Source organism: Trichomycterus rosablanca, chromosome 6 (assembly GCF_030014385.1).
Source record: "Trichomycterus rosablanca isolate fTriRos1 chromosome 6, fTriRos1.hap1, whole genome shotgun sequence".
Classification (NCBI taxonomy): Eukaryota; Metazoa; Chordata; class Actinopteri; order Siluriformes; family Trichomycteridae; genus Trichomycterus; species Trichomycterus rosablanca.
This window is the reverse complement of record NC_085993.1, coordinates 13,632,233-13,655,062: the sequence shown is the minus strand read 5'-3', so window position 1 is coordinate 13,655,062 and position 22,830 is coordinate 13,632,233. Positions and strand designations below refer to the sequence as shown.

At 36.0% G+C, this 22,830-nt stretch overlaps 1 protein-coding gene across 1 annotated transcript; it reads right to left on the bottom strand.

Annotated features, from left to right (window-relative positions):
* Nucleotides 1-4,676: 4,676 nt before the first annotated feature.
* Nucleotides 4,677-21,991, bottom strand: rbm19 (RNA binding motif protein 19). The gene is made up of 25 exons (XM_062997451.1): nucleotides 21,903-21,991; nucleotides 20,249-20,431; nucleotides 18,966-19,085; nucleotides 18,832-18,870; nucleotides 17,505-17,730; nucleotides 17,157-17,413; nucleotides 17,018-17,077; nucleotides 16,835-16,913; nucleotides 15,594-15,665; nucleotides 15,308-15,511; nucleotides 14,218-14,348; nucleotides 14,012-14,136; nucleotides 13,585-13,681; nucleotides 13,377-13,487; nucleotides 11,761-11,961; nucleotides 11,596-11,671; nucleotides 11,340-11,509; nucleotides 9,767-9,827; nucleotides 8,522-8,601; nucleotides 8,302-8,357; nucleotides 8,029-8,148; nucleotides 6,708-6,810; nucleotides 6,444-6,564; nucleotides 5,811-5,924; nucleotides 4,677-5,041 (listed from the first exon to the last, which is right to left on the bottom strand). Exons 1-24 carry the CDS (start codon nucleotides 21,936-21,938, stop codon nucleotides 5,845-5,847), a joined length of 2,808 nt encoding a protein of 935 aa, XP_062853521.1. The 5' UTR covers nucleotides 21,939-21,991; the 3' UTR covers nucleotides 4,677-5,041; nucleotides 5,811-5,844.
* Between the last annotated feature and the right edge of the window lie 839 nt (nucleotides 21,992-22,830).

The window sequence follows — 22,830 nt, the reverse complement described above, 5'->3', positions numbered from 1 at the left end:
TTTATACTTTGGGAACTGAGGACACTTATTGTTGCATTTTTTTTAATCCTGCTTGATATGAGACTTCAGCTGCTCAACAGTCCATGATCACTGTTGTCTAATTCTACTCTTCATGATGCACCAGACATTTTTAATAACTGATCAGTGAAAACATTGGAAGTCTTTTCTTTCTACTTTAATCAGTTAAATAAAGATTCAAGAGAATTAACAAATCACTGATTCTTCTTTTTAATTGAATTTTACAAAATGGGGTTTGTACTTTCTAATATGTTTAAGTATTTGTACTTATTTCTTCTACTTCATACTTTTTACTCCTACTCAATATGTTATTAATAATAAGAAAATAACAACATTATACTATTCTTGACAATAACAAGTGAGTTAAGGCTTTTCTTCGGTAAATACACCACAGTTATATAGTGCACTGTCATTGTCTGAAAAATTTCTCTCTGCTTGTCACCTCCGGTGTTATCAATATTTATCAGAAATCTGATTTAAATGCAAAAGCTCTGTAACAAAAGAAGATGAATGGAACAATTTCACTATGTGATATATACTAACATAAAAAAATCTATTATCATCAGCCAAAACTTTAAAGTTAGTGTAATCTACATTTATTATACTTACAATTATAGACCTAAATGCAATAAAACAAGATTAGTACAAACAGAAATGCCAGTTTAATGTTATTATAAACCACACAGTGTGATTCATAGCAATAAATCGTGCAGGTAATGCTGTTTTAAAATATGGAAGAAGAGCAATACTTTAATTGTATTACATTTACACACGTGCCAAAACATTCTCATTCCTTCACTTGAGCAAGAAATTTCTGACACCTTTATAAATGGGCCCACAAAATATTAGACAAAAGGTCAGAACATGTGTAGTTTAAATGTTTTTAAATTAATTTACATTTTTATATTAAATTAAAGCACGTTAGCCCTGAGATCTGGAGAGCCAGGGTTCGAATCTCAGCTGTGTTATCGATCAGCCAGACGTCTGCATGGATATGTTTGGCCTATGTCTGAAGAAGAGGGTGTGGCCAAAACAGCCAAGCCATTGAGAGGCACACTTGTCAGTGCACTTACAGTGCCAGTCCCAAGCCAAAAATAGGAGGGTTCAGCTTCAGGAAGGGCATTCAGTGTCAAAACTGTGCCAAATTAGTTATGCAAATCAGATCTGCTGTGGCAAACCCATTCACAAAAGCATATATTTAATAATTGTGATATATAATATAAATATAATATATTTATAAATTTAATTTTGATTAAGTATGATCTCCAATTTAAAGGATTGTGTAAAAATGCCAGTTACTGTATGTGAACTGTTTTTTTCATGCATTGATTATTGTATGAAATGTATTTGTGACAAACACCAATCTAAACCAATCTATTTGGATTGATCTGCTTGGCATTTTACTCATTTTTACAGCTTTTTCCAAGTTTTTACATGTACTTGTATACAGTAAATCAAAACCTGAAAGTTTTGCTTTTATTTTTAGTTATTTTTTATTTTTATTTTTATTTATTTATTTATTTTATTTAGTGTATTTTAGTAGACGTTTGTAACCTTTTTCCAACAGAGAACACTAAAAAATATCCAGGATTGCCAGATTTTTCTGTTCTTTAATTTTATAATATAATGCAGGAAATGACAAATGATATACCTATGTACAGAGTATTTTGTAAAGATTGGGAGTGAACATGTGAAACTAGTTTGGTGCAAAGGTTGCTAGTGGTAAATTTTCATGAATAAAAACATCTTTGGAATTAGGTTACAAAAAGGACAACAGGTCTACTGACCATTCTTCAAGTACTAAGGGATTATATGAAATGTAAAATGTAAATAACAATAATGATATTAAATATCAATATGAAATAATGATATTTTTGGATGGGGTGTTGCATCTGAAAATATTTTTATTTCAAAGGTCTCAGTGTAAACAGCACCGAATCAAAATACCTAACTAATAATAAGTAAACATTATATTTTTGAGTTGTGCTTATAGATAGCTGAAATCACAAACATTTACCTCTTTACTCAACATGTGGGGAAACGCTTATTACATGATTGGAGCTGTATTAGAAGTCATAATATTTTTCTATCCATTAGCGCCACCATGTGGTCAATGCGATCCTTCACCTTTTAGGAGAGCAAAATAAATTGTAATTGACTTATAATGAGCTTGACGTGTGACTAATTAATTAAAATAGTTGACGTTCATTTATAAGTTTATTGGGGATTTTCTAAAAAAAATGTGCTAAAAAAAATTTGAATTGTCATGTAGAAATGTGTACTGTTAAATGTCAATTAGCATTGTAGCATAGCCTCATAAGTCCTCGTAGTAACATATTCAACACTTTTGTGTATTTAAAATAAGTTTAGTGCATATTCACTTCAAACTTACAATTCTTTGACTTTGTACTTGTAAATATTAACAGACAAGTATGTATTTACCACCATAAACCTGGATAGGCTTTTTTTAATGGGTGGAGGAGTATCAAAATAGTATTGTATAGTATTGTATTGTAGTACTACAATTTAAAGTATTTAACATTAGGCTTGTTGCAAAAACACTGTTGGCAATTACAGCTCTGTGGCATCTATGCAAAAAAACAAAACAAAACACAGCATTGTGCTTTAATTTGAGCAAGTTGGCTAACTCAAATAGCCAAAGGTGGGAAGTTTTGAAGTGTTGTGTCTCTGTTTATGTTCTTTTTTGTAGTACATTTTAAAGAGAAAATCTTAAAATAAGCAAGCAGATTGTCTTCACTGATTATCTAACAGATTCTGTCAAGCTTCGTTACAGAACAGCCAGTTTATTTCTGTTATTTTTAGTCGGGGAAAGTGAAATCATATTCTCTGATTCACATCAACCGAGTTAAATCCTGAACTTTGTGTTACTTGTATACCTTCAAAAAACACTACTAACTTAGCACAACAGCTACACTTGTAGTTGGCAATACTGTGTATACATTGTATACCTATAGAAATAATTAAAGTTGTAAAGTAACTTACATCTTTTTCACATTTCAGAATAAATATATAAAACATGAGGGGGAAAAGAGCAACATTTACTGTTGTATCAAATTAGACAGAAAGCAACTAAGGGATACATTTATGACACCTTTTGCTAGAACATGTTTTTATTTAAACAAGTTTAAGCAATCGAATCTACAATTTTGTGACTAAAAGTGTTCAAATTTCTGATTTATTCAAAGCACTGTGAGTGATTTGAATAAATCAAACATGAGTTGTTTACAGGCTTATTTTTCTGTCAATCATACTTCAACGCTCTATAATTATTTCTGACAAGAACCCTGATTATGGTGTCACAAAGGCTTTCAAAGCATGAACTAGCAGCTCTACAAATAAATTTGTGGAAACCCTGAACCAGTAAACCACCAACCTAAAAGCCAATTAACCAAAAAAAAAAAACATTAAATTAACAGGTTTGACTTGCATTTATAAGAAAATTCCAGGCTGGCATCACACCCGTTATTTCATCGTTTTGCTCTTGTATAAAGTACAAATTAAAGATGATCATGTTTGCAATTAGCAATTTGATATGAATAAAATTCCTTGAAAGAGCAGCACAGTGGTATAGCCGGTAGGGTGGGTGCCACACAGCAACATGGAAACTGAGGACTTGTTAGTTTCCTTTGCGTCCATTGTTTCTGGATGGTGGCAGACCACCGCAAAGCTGACCAAGATAAAGTTTATTAAAATAATAGAATTAATAAAGGATACATTAAACCATCACATAAAAAAAATAGCTATTTCATATTACTTGCTGCAGCTTACTTTGATTTCTGATAATCATACTTTAAATTCTCTTAATTTATTCAGATTGGACAGGGAAGAGACACACCCAAACTGTCCTGTAATTAATGTCCACCCCATAAAACATGTTGTTATTGACAGTTTGAAGATCATTACATTGCATTTGTCTTGATAAACCAATTAGCTGTGTTGATTTTTAGGGGTTCACTCTCACATTTCCCACACTTTGTAAAAATCATTTTGTTAATTTGTCAAGCTTGCTATGGTTGATTTAATTAAAAAAATTGTTTGTATGTGTAAATAACTTTTATTATTTGTTTACGATTCACTATTGGGCAGTTTATATTTTTTGCATAATTAAAAAAAATTCTTAACCAAGATCACACATTTTTAAATGTATAAACATGTACACTGGCACTATCCCATGAAACATTCAATGAGTCTCTCATTATGTAAAGACCAACATTTTTGCACCAGCAGCAGGGTTCTGGGACATGGGTTTAAACCTCAAATCCATCAGTGTCTTCAAAGAGCTTGGCATGTTTTCCCCCATGTGTGTAGACTGCCGTTTTCTTTCATGTCACATACATGCCAAAAGGTCAACTGAATACTTTAAACTTGCCCTAGGTGTCAGTAAATGAAAAGGTTAAAGTGTGATGACTTGAGATGGCCTTGCAGCCAGTGTTTTTGAATCAAGATTGAGAGAATGAGTTTGAATTAAAGCATATCACAATATTAAATGACCTTCAGTTTTACATAAAAGAAACATTAATACATGTACAACACATTAATTATAGGCTTTATACTATACAGCCTTTTACCAGTTATTCTCATCTAAGACAAAAGATTTAAAATGTACAGTAAAAAATCAAAATATTTCTTTTGTAGACAATTTTTTTCATTTATTCTGCCCTAGTAAAACAAAAATGTGACACTGGAAAGTTAACACTTTCATTCAGAAAATTAAAAGATATATTACAACAAATTGACAAGGCTTTTGCTAAACTATATAAACATTACCAAAGACATAGTATGTTAATTTATTACATTGTACTGTAGTTTAAATACATTGTAGTAATTCCAGCACACTCAAATTGAGACATTATGGATTAGAAAGTCAAATACAAGCATTAGAATTTTTAAACAGAAATGAACAAGTTCAGCACTGGCAGTTTTCTGATTTTATTGATGTGTAATTCAGGCTGTACTCTTTCATGCTGACTGATTCTCAAGCTGGCGTTTCTGTTGAGCGGCACTGTGAAAAAACCATATGTTTCTGTGTCACACAATATTACATAATATTATTAAAGTCACAAGTTTACATACACTAATAAGGGATCTGTATGTCTTGGCATCTTAACTGCAACAATTATTGTTTCCTGTAACTAAATTAAAAGACTTTCATTAATTTCAGTTCTTTCATAGGTTTATTGTGGGTTTTCAAAAAAAATAAATGCCAGGTCAAAAATATACATACAGCAAGACAGAATTAATTTTTAATGGCTGCAGCTGTATTTAGGGGTTACTACAGGTTGACTGCCCCCAATAATTATATGGATTATATGGATATTATATGGATTGTGGTTTCTTGTTGAAACTTAAACGTTCACCATAAGCTGAGAAACTAGTCCCAGGTGGTTAAATGTAATCTAACAACCACTTAAAAAACACAGTCAGTCATAAATTAGAAGGTGCTGAAACATGGGTGACGCTGTCCACAGTCAAGCAAGCTTTACTTAGCAATAAGCTTAGAGACAGTTGGCCAAAAAGAAGTCAGTTTGTTTATCTTGTTGATCTTCAGTACAAAGCAGCATGTATCCCAGTTACTGAGTTAAAGAAGAACCATTACAGAAAATCCTAAAATATGACGAACGGGTCCCATACAAGTGAAGATGAACTGAACTTTAACTCCATTAATATTCTGAATGATTTAAATTTAATGTGATATAAACATTACATTTGAATTGATTATAAAATGGAAAACAAATAAATAAAATAATAAATTACTTGTTGGCAAGAGTTACCTTTTTTGTATCAACCCAGATGATTTGCTGCTGTTCAATCATCGTCCTCCTCAACCTCCATCTGCTCCATGATCCCCTCTAACACCTTCGCTTGCTTTGGCTTCTTAGGAGCATCTAATATTAAGACCATCATAACAATGAATGAACAGATTGAATATAATATGACAACACATCTGCTTTATTCACAAATGCCAAAGTGCCTGCTTTATATATTTAAAGCCTACCAACACAGCCACATTAATAACACCTCTGCATTTATTTGGAATTCACATGAACTTTCAGTATGTAAGTCTCCTTAGATACAAAGCACAGAGCTTGGAGAGTTTAGAGCTCATGGTCAGATTTTTTCATGATCTGAGGTCCCACCTCTCTTACTCAGGTTTGTTTGAATGGCCCATGGATAGGTGCGTGATTTTACACTTCTGTGGCAATGGGACCAAATGAAACGTCCCAATACTTTTGACCATATAGTGTATTTCTACCATAAGGATAGTATTAATTGTATTTTAAGTGGGACTGTCAAATTAGTGTTATGTTAAAATATTCCAAGTTATTGTGAAAATGTTGTTCAATGTAAGTGAGGCTGTGTTTGAAACTACATGAGTGTTAAGGCATACAATTATGAAATCTTACCATGGAAATGCTGAGCTGTTTTTTTTCGCAGGTCTTCTACACTCTCCTCTGTGTCTGCCCACTCCAGCACAAGCCTCCTACCGTATAAATGGGTGCTGTGGCACAGTGCTGAGAATGCTTTCTGAAAGATGAGGCAAGAGAAAGATTTCCAAGATTATTCTAGTGGTTAGCCGTCTTAAAACTTAAATGACATTAAAAACTGAATATATAAATTGAAAAACACACATATAAATTGAAGAAAAGGACAGAAACAAATGCTCTTACCTTGGCATCCTGCTTTGTGAGAAAGTCCACAAAAGCAAAGCCACGGTGAGATCCACCAACACCTTTCTTTGGAAGGCGAACCGTCTTCAACTCCCCAAATGTACTGAAAGCAGGAAACAGTAATGGATGAAAAGGCAGGGCTACAATTGTAATGCTAATCATTTCATTATTATACAAACCAGATTAAATTTTCCCCCAAGAATGTATTGTAATACAATAAAAACTGCCACGTTATCAAAAACACTATTAAACTATCAGTTGTAAATATTTATCCTGTAATACTTTAATGACTATTGATGTAACACTATAATCATGCTAATATTACTGGGCTTATATATTAAGATCAAATTGACTAAACAGAAAAAGGAATGTTTTAATGCAGATTTCATGAAACATAAATGCATTTTAAGTTTACTTTTTCTATACCATCAAACTCACATCTGGATGGAGTGCAAGTACATTTTTACCAGCTTTAGAAATGCCAATGTATTTCTTGTTTTAAATTATTTACTTCTATCCATCCTATCTTTGTCAGGGCCACGGTAGCTGAGCAGGTTAAGATACTGGCCACTGTTGGACCATTCAGCAAAACATAGACTGTATTCAGTCATTATAAGTCTCTTTGAATTAAAGCACCAGCTAAATGACATAAATATAAATATACAAGTCTGGCACCTCCCAGATACATTATGTGCAAATCACAAGTAAACCCTGAACAAACTGTGAATCTATTGAGAATCTATTGAGAATTGAGTATCTATTAAGTCCAGATTTTAATTATGAATTTAAAAAGTATTAACTAAAACTGGAAGTAACAACAATTATAAAATAATAATAATTAGAATCATGTTGGATCTGAAGTGGCAAAACAAAAACAGAATTTGGGGCAGGACAGTGCCAGACATTCACAAGGGATCACACACTCACTCACACTATAGAAGAAAGATAAAACAGTGAAAGCCTTACTTTTGTATAGCTGAACATCAAACATATTAATATATATGGTATTTCCTATATTAATGTACTAATTGCATTTTTTTAAATTTTACACCATACCAATCAATGCTATCAAAGATTGGTAATTAACAACCCTCTGTAACTACATAAAACATCCCAGGCATGATTCTGGAGTGCTTAACATAATTGTATCCTATGTTCACATTGATAATCTGTTACATACCAGTAAAAATCATGCACATTCAATTCAACTGAAACATGAGACGTACCCAATCTGACTCCAGTTCAAGATACACTTAGTACTTTTTTTACCTTTTGTTTTAGATTTTACATAAAACTAAGACTGATATATGTAAGGTCTCACCAGAAGAGCTCTCTAAGTTCTCTGACTGTGGCCTGGAAAGGAACATTGCGCACCAAGATTTTAGATGTCTTCTGTTTTTTCGTTACTTGTTTCTTCTTGCTGGTGCGTGCCACACTGGACCTAAGAGACAGATTGGAAGAGACAGACAGATAAACTTTTAATGTGATGTGTTATCAGTTTACTTAAACTGATATTGAACAAAGTCTATAATTCAGGAGACTGAGCAACAAGACTGAAATGGCTGTTGAATTGGAGGAGGTTGATTTCTCTTACTTGACTTCTCTTTCAGAAATTTTGATCTCGAGCTGATGCCCATCGACAGTACAGTGCTGCAGAGAGAAAGAGAGAGAAAGAGAGAGAGAGAGAGAGAGAGAGAGAGAGAGAGAGAGAGAGAGAGAGAGAGAGAGAGAGAGAGAGAGAGAGATGTTCAGCATTTTACAGATGCTCTGATATTGGAAAGCAGAAGACTCCTGTTTATGAAAACTAGACTCACTTGGAGCTGTCGGATAGCTTTCTGAGCTGCTTCTGGAGTTTTGTATTGTACAAAACCATAGCCCATAGATGAGAGATTGCCTGGAAAAGTAAGATTCCATACAGATAACCATAACAGTATCAGGGCATTTACAAGCAAAGACAAACATGAATACGTGCATTCAACCAATGGTTCAATGTGCATTCAACCAGTCAATAGTTAGGTCAGTAATCCTTGTTCTTTAGCTAGCATTCTCAAAAGTAGCTTAAGAATATTATATTTTCTTTTAGGGATGTCACAACATTCACATTTTTTAAACGAAATAGATTTTAGATTTTCATTGTTTTACCTAACAAATATGACAATTTAATGCAATTTAAAAATTTTATTTTGGAGTTGGGTCAGTATTTGAAATGCTAATTTTAAAAAAAGCTGTGATTTTGATTTTTGAGCTGTGCACTGTCATGCTGAAACAAAAACCTTCATAAACTGTTTCTTATTATTTATTTTATATCATGGATAATAAACACCCTTTAGCATTGGGCATATGCTATATTATTGAGCATAATTAGCAGATGTCTTAATACTTTTGGTCATAGTGCATTATTTCAATAGGAGATTGGTCTGTACTGCACATGCAAAATGTAAAATTAGCATGGACATCCCTCAAAAAAAAAGAAAGATTCTTTAAAAGGATACATTTGCTGATCAAAAATGTTTCATATCTTACAGCTTTAATGGCGCCATCACAGACTTGCAAATTAGCCATTGGCACTAATACACCCTGACATTCAGTAGTGGTTTTTGACATTACTATACACAAGAAATTGGCTGCAATTCCATGAACTATTTGATGATTATTTCCAATGTAGAGTGAAGAATGCCTACAATCCATGACATTGCTCTTTGAGGAATGCTGTCTTTAAAGTGGTTTTTGGGCTGGTGACAAGCCTCGACACATCCCTGCTCATAAAGGACTAGACCGTTCCTTTAACAGCCAAGAATGATTACATCACCCATTTAGGAATCCTGGTTGAGTTTTTTCCTTTTTAAAAAAAGCTTATTGAATTACCCTGTACTCGCTTTGTATGCATCAATTTTAAATTGAACATGAATTTTACTTTTTATGCAACATTACTTTTTTAGCAGTTTGTTTACAGTCTAAAGGATGAAAGGCAGATGTGCATTACCTGCCAGATGCCTGAGAAATCAATTCTGCATGCCTGTCTGTATGAAGTGTAAACACATGGGTGAGCACAGACATACCTGATTTATCCCTCTTCTTAGATATGGTGCACATCTTTACTGGTCCACATTTGGAAAAAGTCTGTTACACACACAGAATAAAAAAAGAGATTAAGGCATAGCTGATCCAAACTAGTGTTGAGTAGCCCTGTGATTTGTGGTGGTTTTGTCCTAATTAAACTTCATGCTGTCTGAAAGAAAAAAAAAATCCTGATTTTTTCAACAAAATGAAATTGAAGACAAATTAATTAAAAAAATTAAATACAATACTGTATTTGTGCTTATCTTTTATTTATCTAAATAATGAATGCCCTTTTATTTCTGAGGTAGATACAAACTATGAAAAACAATGCTGCACATTTCCCTTTTTGTGTAAAAACTGAAATGAAACTTTAAAATAAATCCCACATTAAATAAATAAATGAATAATACAAATAAAGAAAGTATCCTGGAAAATTCAGAACTTGGCAACCCTGTATTGACGTCAACCAGGCCAGGTGAATAGCACCAGTGCCCTCTGCTGTTTAAAGTGAATATCAATTCATTTTACATGTAAACCGATTTGAAGTTACATGTGTGAATCGTTTTTTTCTTACGTCTTATGGTGCATCATTACATCCCTAGCCCTCTACACTCTTAAAGAGGGCCTAAGAATAATATTTTTATAGTGAGCAGTTCTAATTTTATTTTATCCACTCACAATTTGACAGTTAAACAAACACAAATCTTAGCAAATAAATACTTGCCCATTAAATTTGTGTTGGAATATAAAGGGTTACATTTAAAAAGCCCTGTTGCCTCCCTGTCAGAATTTTGCCGCCTTTGCTGTTGCTGGTTGACTGGTGGTCCAGCTATACATTTTCAGGGGGCCAAGCAATAGTAAATCAATGAGAGAGCAATTTTAAATTACGATAAAACTGACTTATCATATCTTCCCTCTAAATGGGTGGGCTTTGTTATCGCTAACTTTATGACAAGTTCCACTCACTGTGGGTACAGGCTTTGTCACACCTTTGGTTTTTACCTCACTTATTATTTACTCAGTACAATCTACTGGCCAACACAACTCTTCGTCTTTAGTCTCGTCCACCTCAGTTTCTTTAGATTAGAAATGTCTCTTGAATTTACTGTAGATGTTTGTATTTATTGTACTGTTTTATCTGCACTGTGTTTATTGTATTGTTTTGCACTTGTGTTCTGTGTTGCACCCTGATCATGGAAGAATGTTGTTTCATTTCAATATGTACGTACAGTATATATAGCTAAAATGACAATCTTGAACTCTTTTTTTTTTTTTAACTTGCTCTTTTTTTCCCCCAAACAAGATGCGGGGGTGTCAGGAAGGCCAGGATTTAAGACCGACGGTCCTGGGAAACGGGAATGTAAAGAGGCATTCTGTGTCCACAGCCAATAAATCATGTGTGACCCCTAACTGTGTTCAACCGATGTTCACAAAAATGGCAATCCCATGCAGAGTGGGGTGCACTGTACAACAATCATGTAGCATGCACGGCATCAGACACTCAAGCCTCAACAGCATCGGACTGTCTGAGCTTGACCCCTTAAACCTTTTCCCATGAACTTTGACCCCCACCTCCTGCAGTGTTTCTTGCACAGTGTTGTAGTTTAGGTTCTTAATGAAGAGTGTTGAGCCAGGTGGGGGCTCCTCGTCTTCATCATCCTCTTCATCATCCTCCTCCTCCTCCTCTTTTTTGCTTTGGTCTGTTTTCTTATCAGCACCATCCTTGCCCGAAACCTCTGATTCTGCATAGAAACAGAGTGAAATCCAAATATAAACAAAAAAGAAACATAAAAGAAGAAAAAACTGACCTTAATGACCTTAAGTTTACCTGGTTTGCGTGGTTTAGGAGGTGTGGTAAAGACAGCTGTTGGTGCCCACTCTAGATATAAAGGAACATGCTGGAACTATAAAGAAATACAAATGAAATGAGCAACAGTAAAAAAAAAATGCAGAAAACATTAATATATTTTAAACAATAATAAACACTAATTACTTTTGTGTATGCAAGTCTGGTGAAGGCACGTTTGGCTTCAGTTGGTTCCAGGAACTCCACAATGGCAGTGAGCCCAGAGGGGGGCAGCAGAACTCTACCCAAAGACCCATGAGGCGAGAAGAGATTCTCCAACTCCTTTACCTGAACTCCAGATGGCAAGTTCTTCACCAAGATCACAGAGTTACTCCGCTGACCTGCAGCCTTTAACAACAGTTTGCCAGGAGGGGGTTGAGAATAGAGAAACCAGAGTTAAAATCACTGCAGACTGATTTACCACATCGTAACCCAGTACAATCCATAGCAGGAATCATGTGTGAATCCACTACATTACCATTCCAGGAGCTATAAGCTACATTTATACATTAAAGTAATTCAGTAATACATATTTAAAGCTCGTTATCGTTGATTTCTATAACAATGCATTTTGATATCAAAATAATCATCATGGTGCAGAAAAATGCATTTTTCCATTAATAACAGGCAGTTCTTTAGAAAATCATCTTGTGACGTCACTAAGTGAATGACAGTCTTGAGCAAATCATGCCCAATGCACATAATGACACTAAACTGTACTATACCCAAAGCTTTCCACTCTAAATGGGTAGTCATGTTTTAACCACAGCTTTATCCTGGTCACGGTTGTCATGGGTCCGACTTAAGCTAGGGATTCAAATTCTACATTCCAGCAGTAATGGGCTAGAGTGATTTACTACTGTGCCACCCGAATGCATTTATTATGCTTTGCTACTTTTAAATAAATCAGCAAAAAAACAGCCTAGCCATTAGAAAGGCAACAAAACTGGGATGTGGACCAGATCTGCAGTGGTGATACCTAAAAAAAGGAGCAGCCAAAAGAAAAAATACTGAAATAAAGAAAGTTTGAATCGCAGCTCTGCTAACAGCAGTCTGGGCGCCCACATGGACAATGATTGGCACGTTTGTTCGGTTGGATTGCCGGAGGGGATTCCTCATAACTGATGCAATTATGACCTCTGTTGTCTGTTTGATGATGCCTACATGAAGACAGGGGATAATGGAGATCGGTGCCTGACTCTGTACGAGTTACCGAGCCCCATATGAACACACCTTATGCAGGTGAAAAGAAACATTCAGCTACTGCACACATGTCAGGTCTCTCCTCAGAATTGAGTAACAGGATACAACTCAATTGGTTGTTAAATTGAAGTCCTTTTTCCAGTATTTTACTGAGGCATCATCTTAAATCACATAGTTCTTTATATAGTATCAGCATATCTAGCACACTGTTCATTTTATAGACTTTCTAGTGGTCTACTAAGAACTTTTTTCAGAAGGCAGTCTGTTTCCGTCTTTTCTTACATGTGGACAATTTGAGAAAACTGATCACACATCTGAATACTTAACATGAGCTAAATATTCTGATTATTTAACAGAAATCAAGGTACTTTACTGGGATTACTCAATCTGAATGCGTTCTTAATCTGATTACGATTATTAAAGTATGACTCCTACATACACTTTACAATTATTTAATTACTTTCAAAACCTGACGTAATTAGATTACTAGTGTGCATGGTAACATAGTTAACATCCAAAAAGGACATGTATTATCTATAGAATGGTATTTCTAGGTGTACCTGACTGAACGAGTCCAGTGATACTCCATTATCCAAGAGGAAGTTTCTGGTTTCCTGAACGATCTGTGTCTCTCCGAGTGCCATCCTCACAGCCAAGCTGCCCTTCGACTCCTGTGTAAATTCACCCACAGACACAAAGTTTATTTCTCTGGACAGGTTATTTGATGCACTTTTGAATGGTTAGATTAGAAGATTCCTAAGACCTTACATGATCCAGAACTTGGTTTTTCGTGGTATTGTACTTTTCAGCAATTGCATCAGCAACTGCACTGGTGCCAAGAAAGAGCGCGTTCCAGTTATAAGAGCTGTAAAGACCAGAGAAATGATTAAAAACTGAAATCTGCAAAACAGAGAGCACAATGTCACCTTTAAACCAATGTTACCTACTGGAATGACAAGCGTGTTAACGTGCACTGAATAATCAGAAAACTTCAATAAATCACAGTAGTTTGATAAGGTTTTATGCATGTCAGTAATCATATTATTGTATGGAGAACTACCAATTTACCAGTCAGTTATTCATAAAGAACACACATATGATAAATAATAATATTAATACTAATCCTTATCATCTTTGATGTAACAATTAAAAATGTCTTAATGGTCGTCACATAATTATTTTTTTAAAGACTGACCTGCCGCTGGCTGCCTTGTCCTTGGCATCCTTTTGTCTCTTATAGGAAGAGCTACCAGGAGCATTGGGCCCCTGCTCAGGCTTCTCCTTCTTTATCCTGGAAGGTATGATGTGTAAAATTCTACCCTACATAAGAGAAAACAAGTAAGCAAGCATGTATAATCATGGAGAGGACAAACATATGAGGAGAAGTAAGCACATCTGTACCTGGAAAATATGACCATCCAGCTGAGCTAAGGCAGTCACTGCATTTTCAGGGATCATGTAGGTGACAAAAGCAAAGCCCTTTGGTTTCTTAGTCATGGAGTCTATGGGGAAATTAAGCTCGGAAAGGACTCCTAAAAAAAGAGAGCAGCACTTATTAGATACAGTATATTATCTGGACATATAAAAGTACTGCAATTTAATAAACAGGTACTTTGAGTTTAATTGTTATTATAATCATCATCATCTCTGCATATCAATTTTTGAGTCATGGTGGCAACAGAGCAAGCAAAGAATCTCATGCAACTATGTCTCGTGCACCTTCTACCAGCTTCTCTAGTAGAATTGACAGGGGTTCTCAGGGCAGTTGGGACACAGACCAAGGGCCTGCTGGAATGATTATATCACAGGGCCACCTACCAGTTGACTATGCCTGGTATACCTCCAACAGGAGGTGTCCAGAAGGCATCATTATCAGATGAACCACCTCAACTAGCTCATCCAAGTGAAACCAAGTGCTAACTGGAAAAATGGATCTTAAATAAGACAATATAAACATTGTAGCTTAATTTTTTAAGTGAATACATCAAACAATAGGTGTATATTTGAAAAAATTGTGTTTAGTCATTTTTTCCACCATTTCATTAACCACTTCAGACTCGTGACAGGTCTGGTTCCACTGGGAATCACTAGGGGCAAAGCAGAAATACCCTGGACAGGGTGTCAATCCATCACAGGGCTTTGGCCAACATCCACCTCAGACATAGCTAATTATGTGTGTGTAGAAGCCGGCTGACCAACAACAACGCTGAGATTTGAACCCAGAGCTCAGCAGTGGTGGGCTAGCATAATAGACTGCACTACCCAAGCATCAAGTGTACAGTAAAAATGAGAAAAGTCCCAGGTTGTGAATTTGTTTCTGTGTATAATAAACAAATATATAAATAAATACAAATATTTTAATTATTGCACTGCTTGTATTTTAAAGGTCGGTAAAAGGATCAGTGACTTTAAAAAGTTCCAAAAAAACAAATGTTAATAACATGACCACTTGATGTATTTACGCAAGTTTAACAGAAGTGCTTATTCATACCGTGATTAGTAAAGAGCTCTTTCAGCTCCTCTTCAGTGCATGTGTAGGGCAAATTCCTCACAAAGAGCCGTCCCGATTCTGCCACATCCTCCTCCTCTTCATCCTCTTTCAGCTCAGAGGTAAAGTTTTTCTCTGGTTTAGAGAGTTTTGTTTTATCTTTGGGAGTAAAGTTTGTGGCACGGAAAACCTCAATATAGCGTCCACCTACAAACATAAACCAACCTCATTAATGCATCGTATTTTTAAGTAGTTTTAAAGATTTATGTTATTGTTTTCACAGTCTTACCCATGTAGTCTTTGTCAAGTCGTAGAGCTCTCTCCACCTCGGCTTCTGACCGCAGGTCCAAGTACACATTACCTGAGCACAAAACAACTTTTAATTCTACACCTCATATAAAATAAAAGCTGCGTCTTTAGGTATTTTGTGCCTTGCATGGCTGTGCACTTAGGTCTTCTAAAGCAGCACTTCTTTTGATCCCTGATTTCAGCTGTCCAACATCAGGGAAGATCACTTGGTAATTTGACCAGATAGATCTGGAACATTCTCATTAACTTTTTTAAATAATGCTTAAACCTAATAACCTAATGTATCCTAGAAAAAAATAGGGAATGGCAATACACACACTGGTCAAGCATTATCTTTGCATGTGTCTTCATAGCCTTATTCCATAATACAATTTTCCTAGTCTGTACGAACAGGTAAAAGAACAATAATAAGCAACAGCTATGACAGCCCAAATTAAATTCTGAATGAGGCAAAAACTATTAAAAAAATAAATAAAATTAGCCCTCTCTCAGGACCACTACAGAGTAGGTATTATTTGGGTGGTGGGTCATGCTCAGCACTGCAGTGACACTGACATGGTGGTGGTGTGTTAGTGTGTGTTGTGCTGGTATGAGTGGATCAGACACAGCAGCGCTGCTGGAGTTTTTAAACACCTCACTGTCACTGCTGGACTGAGAATAGTCCACCAACCAAAAATAGCGTCCACCAACAGCGCCCCATGGGCAGTGTCCTGTGACCACTGATGAAGGTCTAGAAGATGACCAACTCAAACAGCAGCAATAGATGAGCGATCGTCTCTGACTTTACGTCTACAAGGTGGACCGACTAGGTAGGAGTGTCTAATAGAGTGGACAGTGAGTGGACACGGTATTTAAAAACTCCAGCAATGCTGCTGTGTCTGATCCACTCATACCAGCACAACACACACTAACACACCACCACCATGTCAGTGTCACTGCAGTGCTGAGAATGATCCACCACCTAAATAATACCTGCTCTGTAGTGGTCCTGTCTGGGTCCTGACCATTGAAAAACAGGGTGAAAGTAAGCTAAAAAGTATGTAGATAAACAGATGGACTACAGTCAGTAATTGTAGAACTACAAAGTGCTTCTATATGTCAAGTGGAGCTGATAAAATGGACAGTAAGTGTAGAAACAAGGAGGTGGTTTTAATGTTATGGCTGATCAGTGTATATTAGTTAGTTTTTCTAAATAAATGGTACAATTAAAATAAACCTTACCTGAGTTACGACCCTCCTTGTTCTTGGCGATACGGATGGCCACAGGCTTCAGTGGAAGCATAAACTCTCTGATTTGTTGCTAAGGTGAAATAATTTTTTTTATTATAAATAAAGTGAACAGATGAACACCATTTTGTAACAGAATATCTATAGACCAATAGGAAATCACTCTTTCAATATTACCTCTTTAACGTTGAATGGAACGCCACGAAGTTTGACAGTAAATTCTGTGGTGGGTTCAAACTAAAAAAAATAATAAGAAATAAATGAACAGTTGTCACAGAGTAGTCCTGACAGTCGTCTCATTCTTCATACAACCCACCTTGTACTGTGACAGTGTAGCTTTTTGGCTGCTGTCTTTGTCACCACTGTCATACGCACTATCTGTGTGCTGGGCTAGACGCTTTTCTTCCTGTTCAGCATCTTCATCGTCTTTTTTGTCCCCCTTGTCGTCCTTTTTTTCATCATCATCCTCTGTCTCATTCTCACTGTCATGCATCACGTCTGATTTCTTCACTACTTTAGAGCGAAGGTAGTCCATATCAGACAGGCCTTCCTTCAGAGCCAGCTTGTCAGTCTCTGTAAAGTAAAACATTTGAGTTTTACCACTTCTACAATTAAATTCCCCTTAAATTGGCCGATGGTTCCTGTGTATGCATGGTTAACCCACCAGGCTCATCATCGTCCTCCTCAGGAGCCTCCTCCTCATCCTCCTTGTCACTCATCTCTGACTCATCTGAATCAAAATTTAAGTAATCGTTGCTGGGAGCTTTCTTTTTCTCCAGCTTTTTCTTTTCAACTCCGGATGTTTCTCCAGAATCGTTGGCCCAGGTAGGCACCTGTGTACGTATTTTGTGCACAGACAGGAACTCCTGGAAACCTTCATCCTTTTCCAGCTGAGGATTGAGGAAAATGGTGAACGTTCACAAAAAAAAACACACTTGTAATACCACTTTAGACAAATATGCTGAGATTTGACTAAATAACATAACACACGTTTTTAATGTCATAACAGAAATGGTAGTTATTCGTTACTTAATTTATCAGTTCACAGGTTCAATGTCAAAAACAGTCATGGATGATTTTGCATCTCCAATTCACCTGACTGCATGTCTTTGGACAGTGGGAGAAAAACGAAGCTCTCGGAGAAAACCCACACAGACACAGGGAAAACATGCAAACTCCAAACAGAAAAACAGACTGCCCCACCTGGGGATTAAACCCAGGACCTTCTTGCTGTGAGGTGACAGTGCTACCCACTTAGCCACTGTGTCGTCCTGCATACATTATTAAATAGTAACACATTTGATTCAGTTTTTTCCAAGTGTTAAGTGTTCTCCTATAATCGCTGAGCAAAGACTCTAAAAGCACCAATCAATCGATACAGAAACAATCGATACTCTAAATACTTACTCCAAGTCAAGGTCCTCTCTTTTGGACTCTTTTGGAGTTATTTATCAGTTCACCCTACAGTTTTTCAATAGGGTAGAAATCTGGGAACTGTGAAAGCCAATGCAATATTATGCGCTCAATCCAAAACAAACGTCTAAATCCACATAAAAAAGTTTTTTTTAATAGAAGCTCTAATGTGATCCAGTTTAGCTTATATGCAAATGCAGCCAGATTTTCTTTTAAAATCTTTTAGAATTGTAGGAAGCCAATAATGTTGTGTACACCAACAAGGTTCCTGTAGAATTGAAGCTAAAACAGTCCAGAAGCACCACAGATACTTCTTCATACTAACCACTAAGGATTTGGTTCTTTCTTTGTATTAGCATCTGTCCTACAAGTTTCCAAACACAAACCATGTAAAAAAATGCCTTCTTAAAGTTCCTCCCTAAATTTGTGAGGGTAAAATACACATGTCCTCCTCCAGAGATGATTGTTTTAAATATTCTAGCTGTTTTTTATTAAATGTGGGCATTAATGCCTTATTTAAAGAAATAAGAGTCAATTCTCATTTGTTTATTTTCTAATTAACACGCTTACAAACTTACGTCTCCAAGAAGATTCAGAGGTTTCTTCTCTTTCTTTCCCTGTAAATAAAGACAAAGGCTAAATTAGTTTTTTGTTTTATTTTCCATTTTAATGACATCTTACGATTTTAAGGATTTTATTGATATTTCTTTACCTTTTCATCTGTCGTTTCTCCTTCGTCTTTGCTCAGCTTCTGTTCATCTTTAGACGGTCGACTGTGCTTGCTCCATGGTCTTGCTTTGTTGGGGTCTCCAAAATCTGTACAAAATTCCACCTGAATCAGATAAAAGAGATTATATGTTATACATATATTTTGGGCAGAAAAACCAGGGAAGTTAGAGAATAATTTGTTCTAAATAACACATTTCTAAATGTGTATTTTTTTACTTAACTGTTTGATAGTTGGTAAAGCTTTAAAAAACATTATCTTAGATCTGTCCCACTCAAAGACACATTGTTTAACACTAATAATTTAACATCTGTGTTGGTTCTAGGTAAATTCTAAGTCAACAGCCCTTCTGTCCTTCACTAAATATTAGTCAAAATGATTACTGTGCTCCAATCTGACATAGAGACTGGGTTGAAATCATGGAAGTTCAACAAAAAGGTGTTTCACAAAGCTGAAGCTGAGCATGATGGCTTTATATAATCATTTTAAACATTACCAATATGCACAAAAACATAAAAAAACAATACAAGGTCAAATACAAAACAGCACGACCAGAGTCCAGCAGGAGCTTAAAGGCTGTGGTGCCATTACAAAGCCCCTTCACCAAAATCAGCACCTTAATACATGGTTAAAATTTGTTGCTTTTCACAGGGACAGAAATAATCTCTGAATACACTTGGAGTTTTGTGGCCAGAAAAAAAACCACGAAGTGGCCATAATGACCAAAAATATGTTTGAAAAAGAAAGTTAATAGTTCTAATCCGACAACACTGTAACTACTGTAAACACCATGGTGGTTTTATGTTCTGAGGTTGTTTTAAAATAATACATTGCAGAAGTAGATGGAATAATCAGGCTAAAATTAAAGCTTTTGCAACTGTTTTAAACAAATTCTGACATCAGCTCTTTCAAAAAATAAGTGGTCTTTACTGAAAAGTCAAGTCTGAGCCAGAAGACAAACAAATTTGATTAAACTGGTTAAACAAGAAGTTTGTTGATGGCTATCAAAAGTGGCTGATGGGGTAAAACTAAAGGACATATTACAGGTGTGTTATGTGTATATTTTGTGGACCAACAAAAACATCCATGCCTTTTGCATGTAGACATTGTATTTCAGATGCATATTGCAAGGAGAAAAACCTTGGAAAATGACTAAATCTACAGAAAGTATGATGCCCCTGTGTCAAAAGTCAAAGTGGAAAAAGCAGAAGTACACACGTTGGCATTACTTACCTAACTAAATAGCTGTTGGAATTGAAAGCACTTACCGTTACTCTTGATGTGTCTACAAAGCTCTTATTAAAATGCTTCAATGCTTCTGCTGCATCTTCTTCGCACTTGAACCCAACAAAGCCAAATTTGCGAAATTTGCCATCTTTTGTAAACTTCAGCCCACAGTCTGTCAGCGTTCCAAAAGCTGCAAACATCTTCCGGAAGCGATCTTCCTTCATCTGTAACAGATAGAACACATTTCAATCTGCCTAAAGTACACCTACAATACATGCACATAATCGGCATGAAACAATAACAATTTATAAAACTACCATTGTAGATGGTGGCCAAACTTTGACGACCCCTTCCAGTTAATGGGTTCAGCGATTTCAGCTACACCCATTTACATTTTACATTTTCAGCATTTAGCAGACGCCTTTATCCAAAGCGACTTACAATACAGTGACAGTATACAGTCTGAGCAATTGAGGGTTAAGGGCCTTGCTCAAGGGCCCAACAGCAGCAACCTGGCAGTGGTGAGGCTTGAACCAGCAACCTATTGATTACTAGTCCAGTACACTAACCACTAGGCTACGGCTTGCCATTAAAGTCAGGTTCATACATTTAAGCACCCAGTCATGAATTCACCTGACGTAAAATGGCTCATAATAAATAGCTCGGTGACTTTCAATGTAATGCCATCGCACTTGTTCAGCAAGGGTTTTTTTGCCCATTAAGATCTTTCCTGCCAACTGTAAGTGCTGTTATTGTGAAGTGAAAATATGTACAAGCAACAACAAGTCAGCCACAAGGCCACACAAGCTTAAAGAGCAGTTCTGAAGTGTAATATGTGTATTATGTGTTATAATAAATCAAGATTCACACTGAAGTACAAAAAAGGCAGTTCCAAAAGCAAATCTGATGAAGAGAAATCTTATAATAAAGGTAAAAATGATTTTTGAAAGCTTATTTTTAATGCAAAATCAGCTGATAATTAATTAAATTTAATTTTAATGTCATGTTTTACACACTTTGGTTACATTCATAACTGGACAGGTAGTTACTCAGTACACAAGATTCATCATTTCAAGTTCAATGTCATGAAGTAATGGACAATGGACAACAGAGGAAATCGGAGCTCCAGAAGAAAACCCACACAGACATGGGGAGAACATGCAAACTCCACACAGAAAGGACCCAGACTGCTCCACTTGGAAATCAAACCCAGGACCTTCTTGCTGTGACTGTGAGGGGACAGTGCTACCCACCGAGCCACCGTTCCGCAAACCATTTTAAACCCAATATGTCAATAAAACAATCCACTGAATCTAAACAAGTAACACCTCGAATTCACTCTTTTTAACCACGACATTAATAAGGTCAACTTTAACATTTAATCACACAGCAATCATGTCTAATCATGCTTTTATTATTAAGAATCTGAAGACTTTTGAGGATTGTAGACCTGCTAAGCAGGTACATAGAAGTGATAAGGATGTGGGGAATATGCCGATGAGCCAGGGGTGTCATTTATATTTATTATGTAGGTTTTTTTTCTTTATTTCATTCTAAATGTCACCATCAAAAAGAAAACAACCCAGCTGCTAAAGCAAAACCCTCTTTATCAGAACATTTAGCATCGACTACACTATCGTCAGGTCTAAACCAGTATTTTGCTTGATATTTTGCTTAGCAGTCAAATACACTCACCCCATTAGGAAGGTTCTTTACAATAAGTCGTGACATTTTCTCTCCTGTCTTGTCGCTACACGTTTAAAACAAAATAATCCCCAAAATAATAGTTTATCAACAATCAAGCATGGTTCTACAGTGAGCCGCCATCTTTACAGTGACGTAGAAGACGGTCCTCATGGCAGAGGTGTGTGAAAGCTTCTGTACTGCCCTCTATAGCGCTCCGCACCCACTGCATTCTGTTCACACCGCATTCGTTTAGGTTTCCCTAGTGGTTAGGAATCCAAACTTATTTTCACATTACATTACATCAAGCTACGTTTTAAAACGTTTACAGGTTACGATTATTTTCTTTCGGGTGCTCCTGTTTGTAGGGATCACTTCAGTTTATCATTCTGAATTGATATAAATATAAATGAATATATATTGATATTAATATAACTGAATTGGCACTGTTTTTACATCAGACAACTTACCTAATGCAACCCTCCTATTTTTATTTAAGTTTGGGACCAGCACTAAGAGCGCACTGACAAGTGAACCTACCAATGGCTAGGCTGTTTTGGCCAATTGTGATTGTGCAGGTCAGCTAATAGGATTGCTGAGATCCCCAGACCTTAACAGTAGCAGGCCGGCATACTTACTCAGCAAACACAACATTGTTGTCACATTTACATTGCTGTCACATTTACAGTGTTGTCTTAATGTAGGTTTTTTTTTGTTTTTTTTTATGTTTTACTGCAAGTCATGGTCACACTGGCTCTGGCTCTGGTCCGAAATCACTGGGTGCAATGCAGTGACTTATCTTGAACAGAATGCCTAAGGCGAGGTCCACAACATACTAAATAGTACTTAAAATATTAATATTATTAAATAGTTTCAAAAGACACCTTTGTGGTGTCAACATGTACATTTATGGCATTTACCAGACACTTGTATCCAAAGC

Excerpts from the sequence above, each read along its gene's own strand:
- rbm19 (XM_062997451.1), bottom strand. The coding sequence starts at position 21,938 with ATGTCACGACTTATTGTAAAGAACCTTCCTAATGGG. Across the intron at positions 17,414-17,504 it reads GGAGGACGATGATGAGCCTG|AGACTGACAAGCTGGCTCTG; the intron begins GTGGGTTAACCA and ends TTTACTTTACAG. Across the intron at positions 6,811-8,028 it reads GAACTTAGAGAGCTCTTCTG|TACATTTGGGGAGTTGAAGA; the intron begins GTGAGACCTTAC and ends TCCTGCTTTCAG.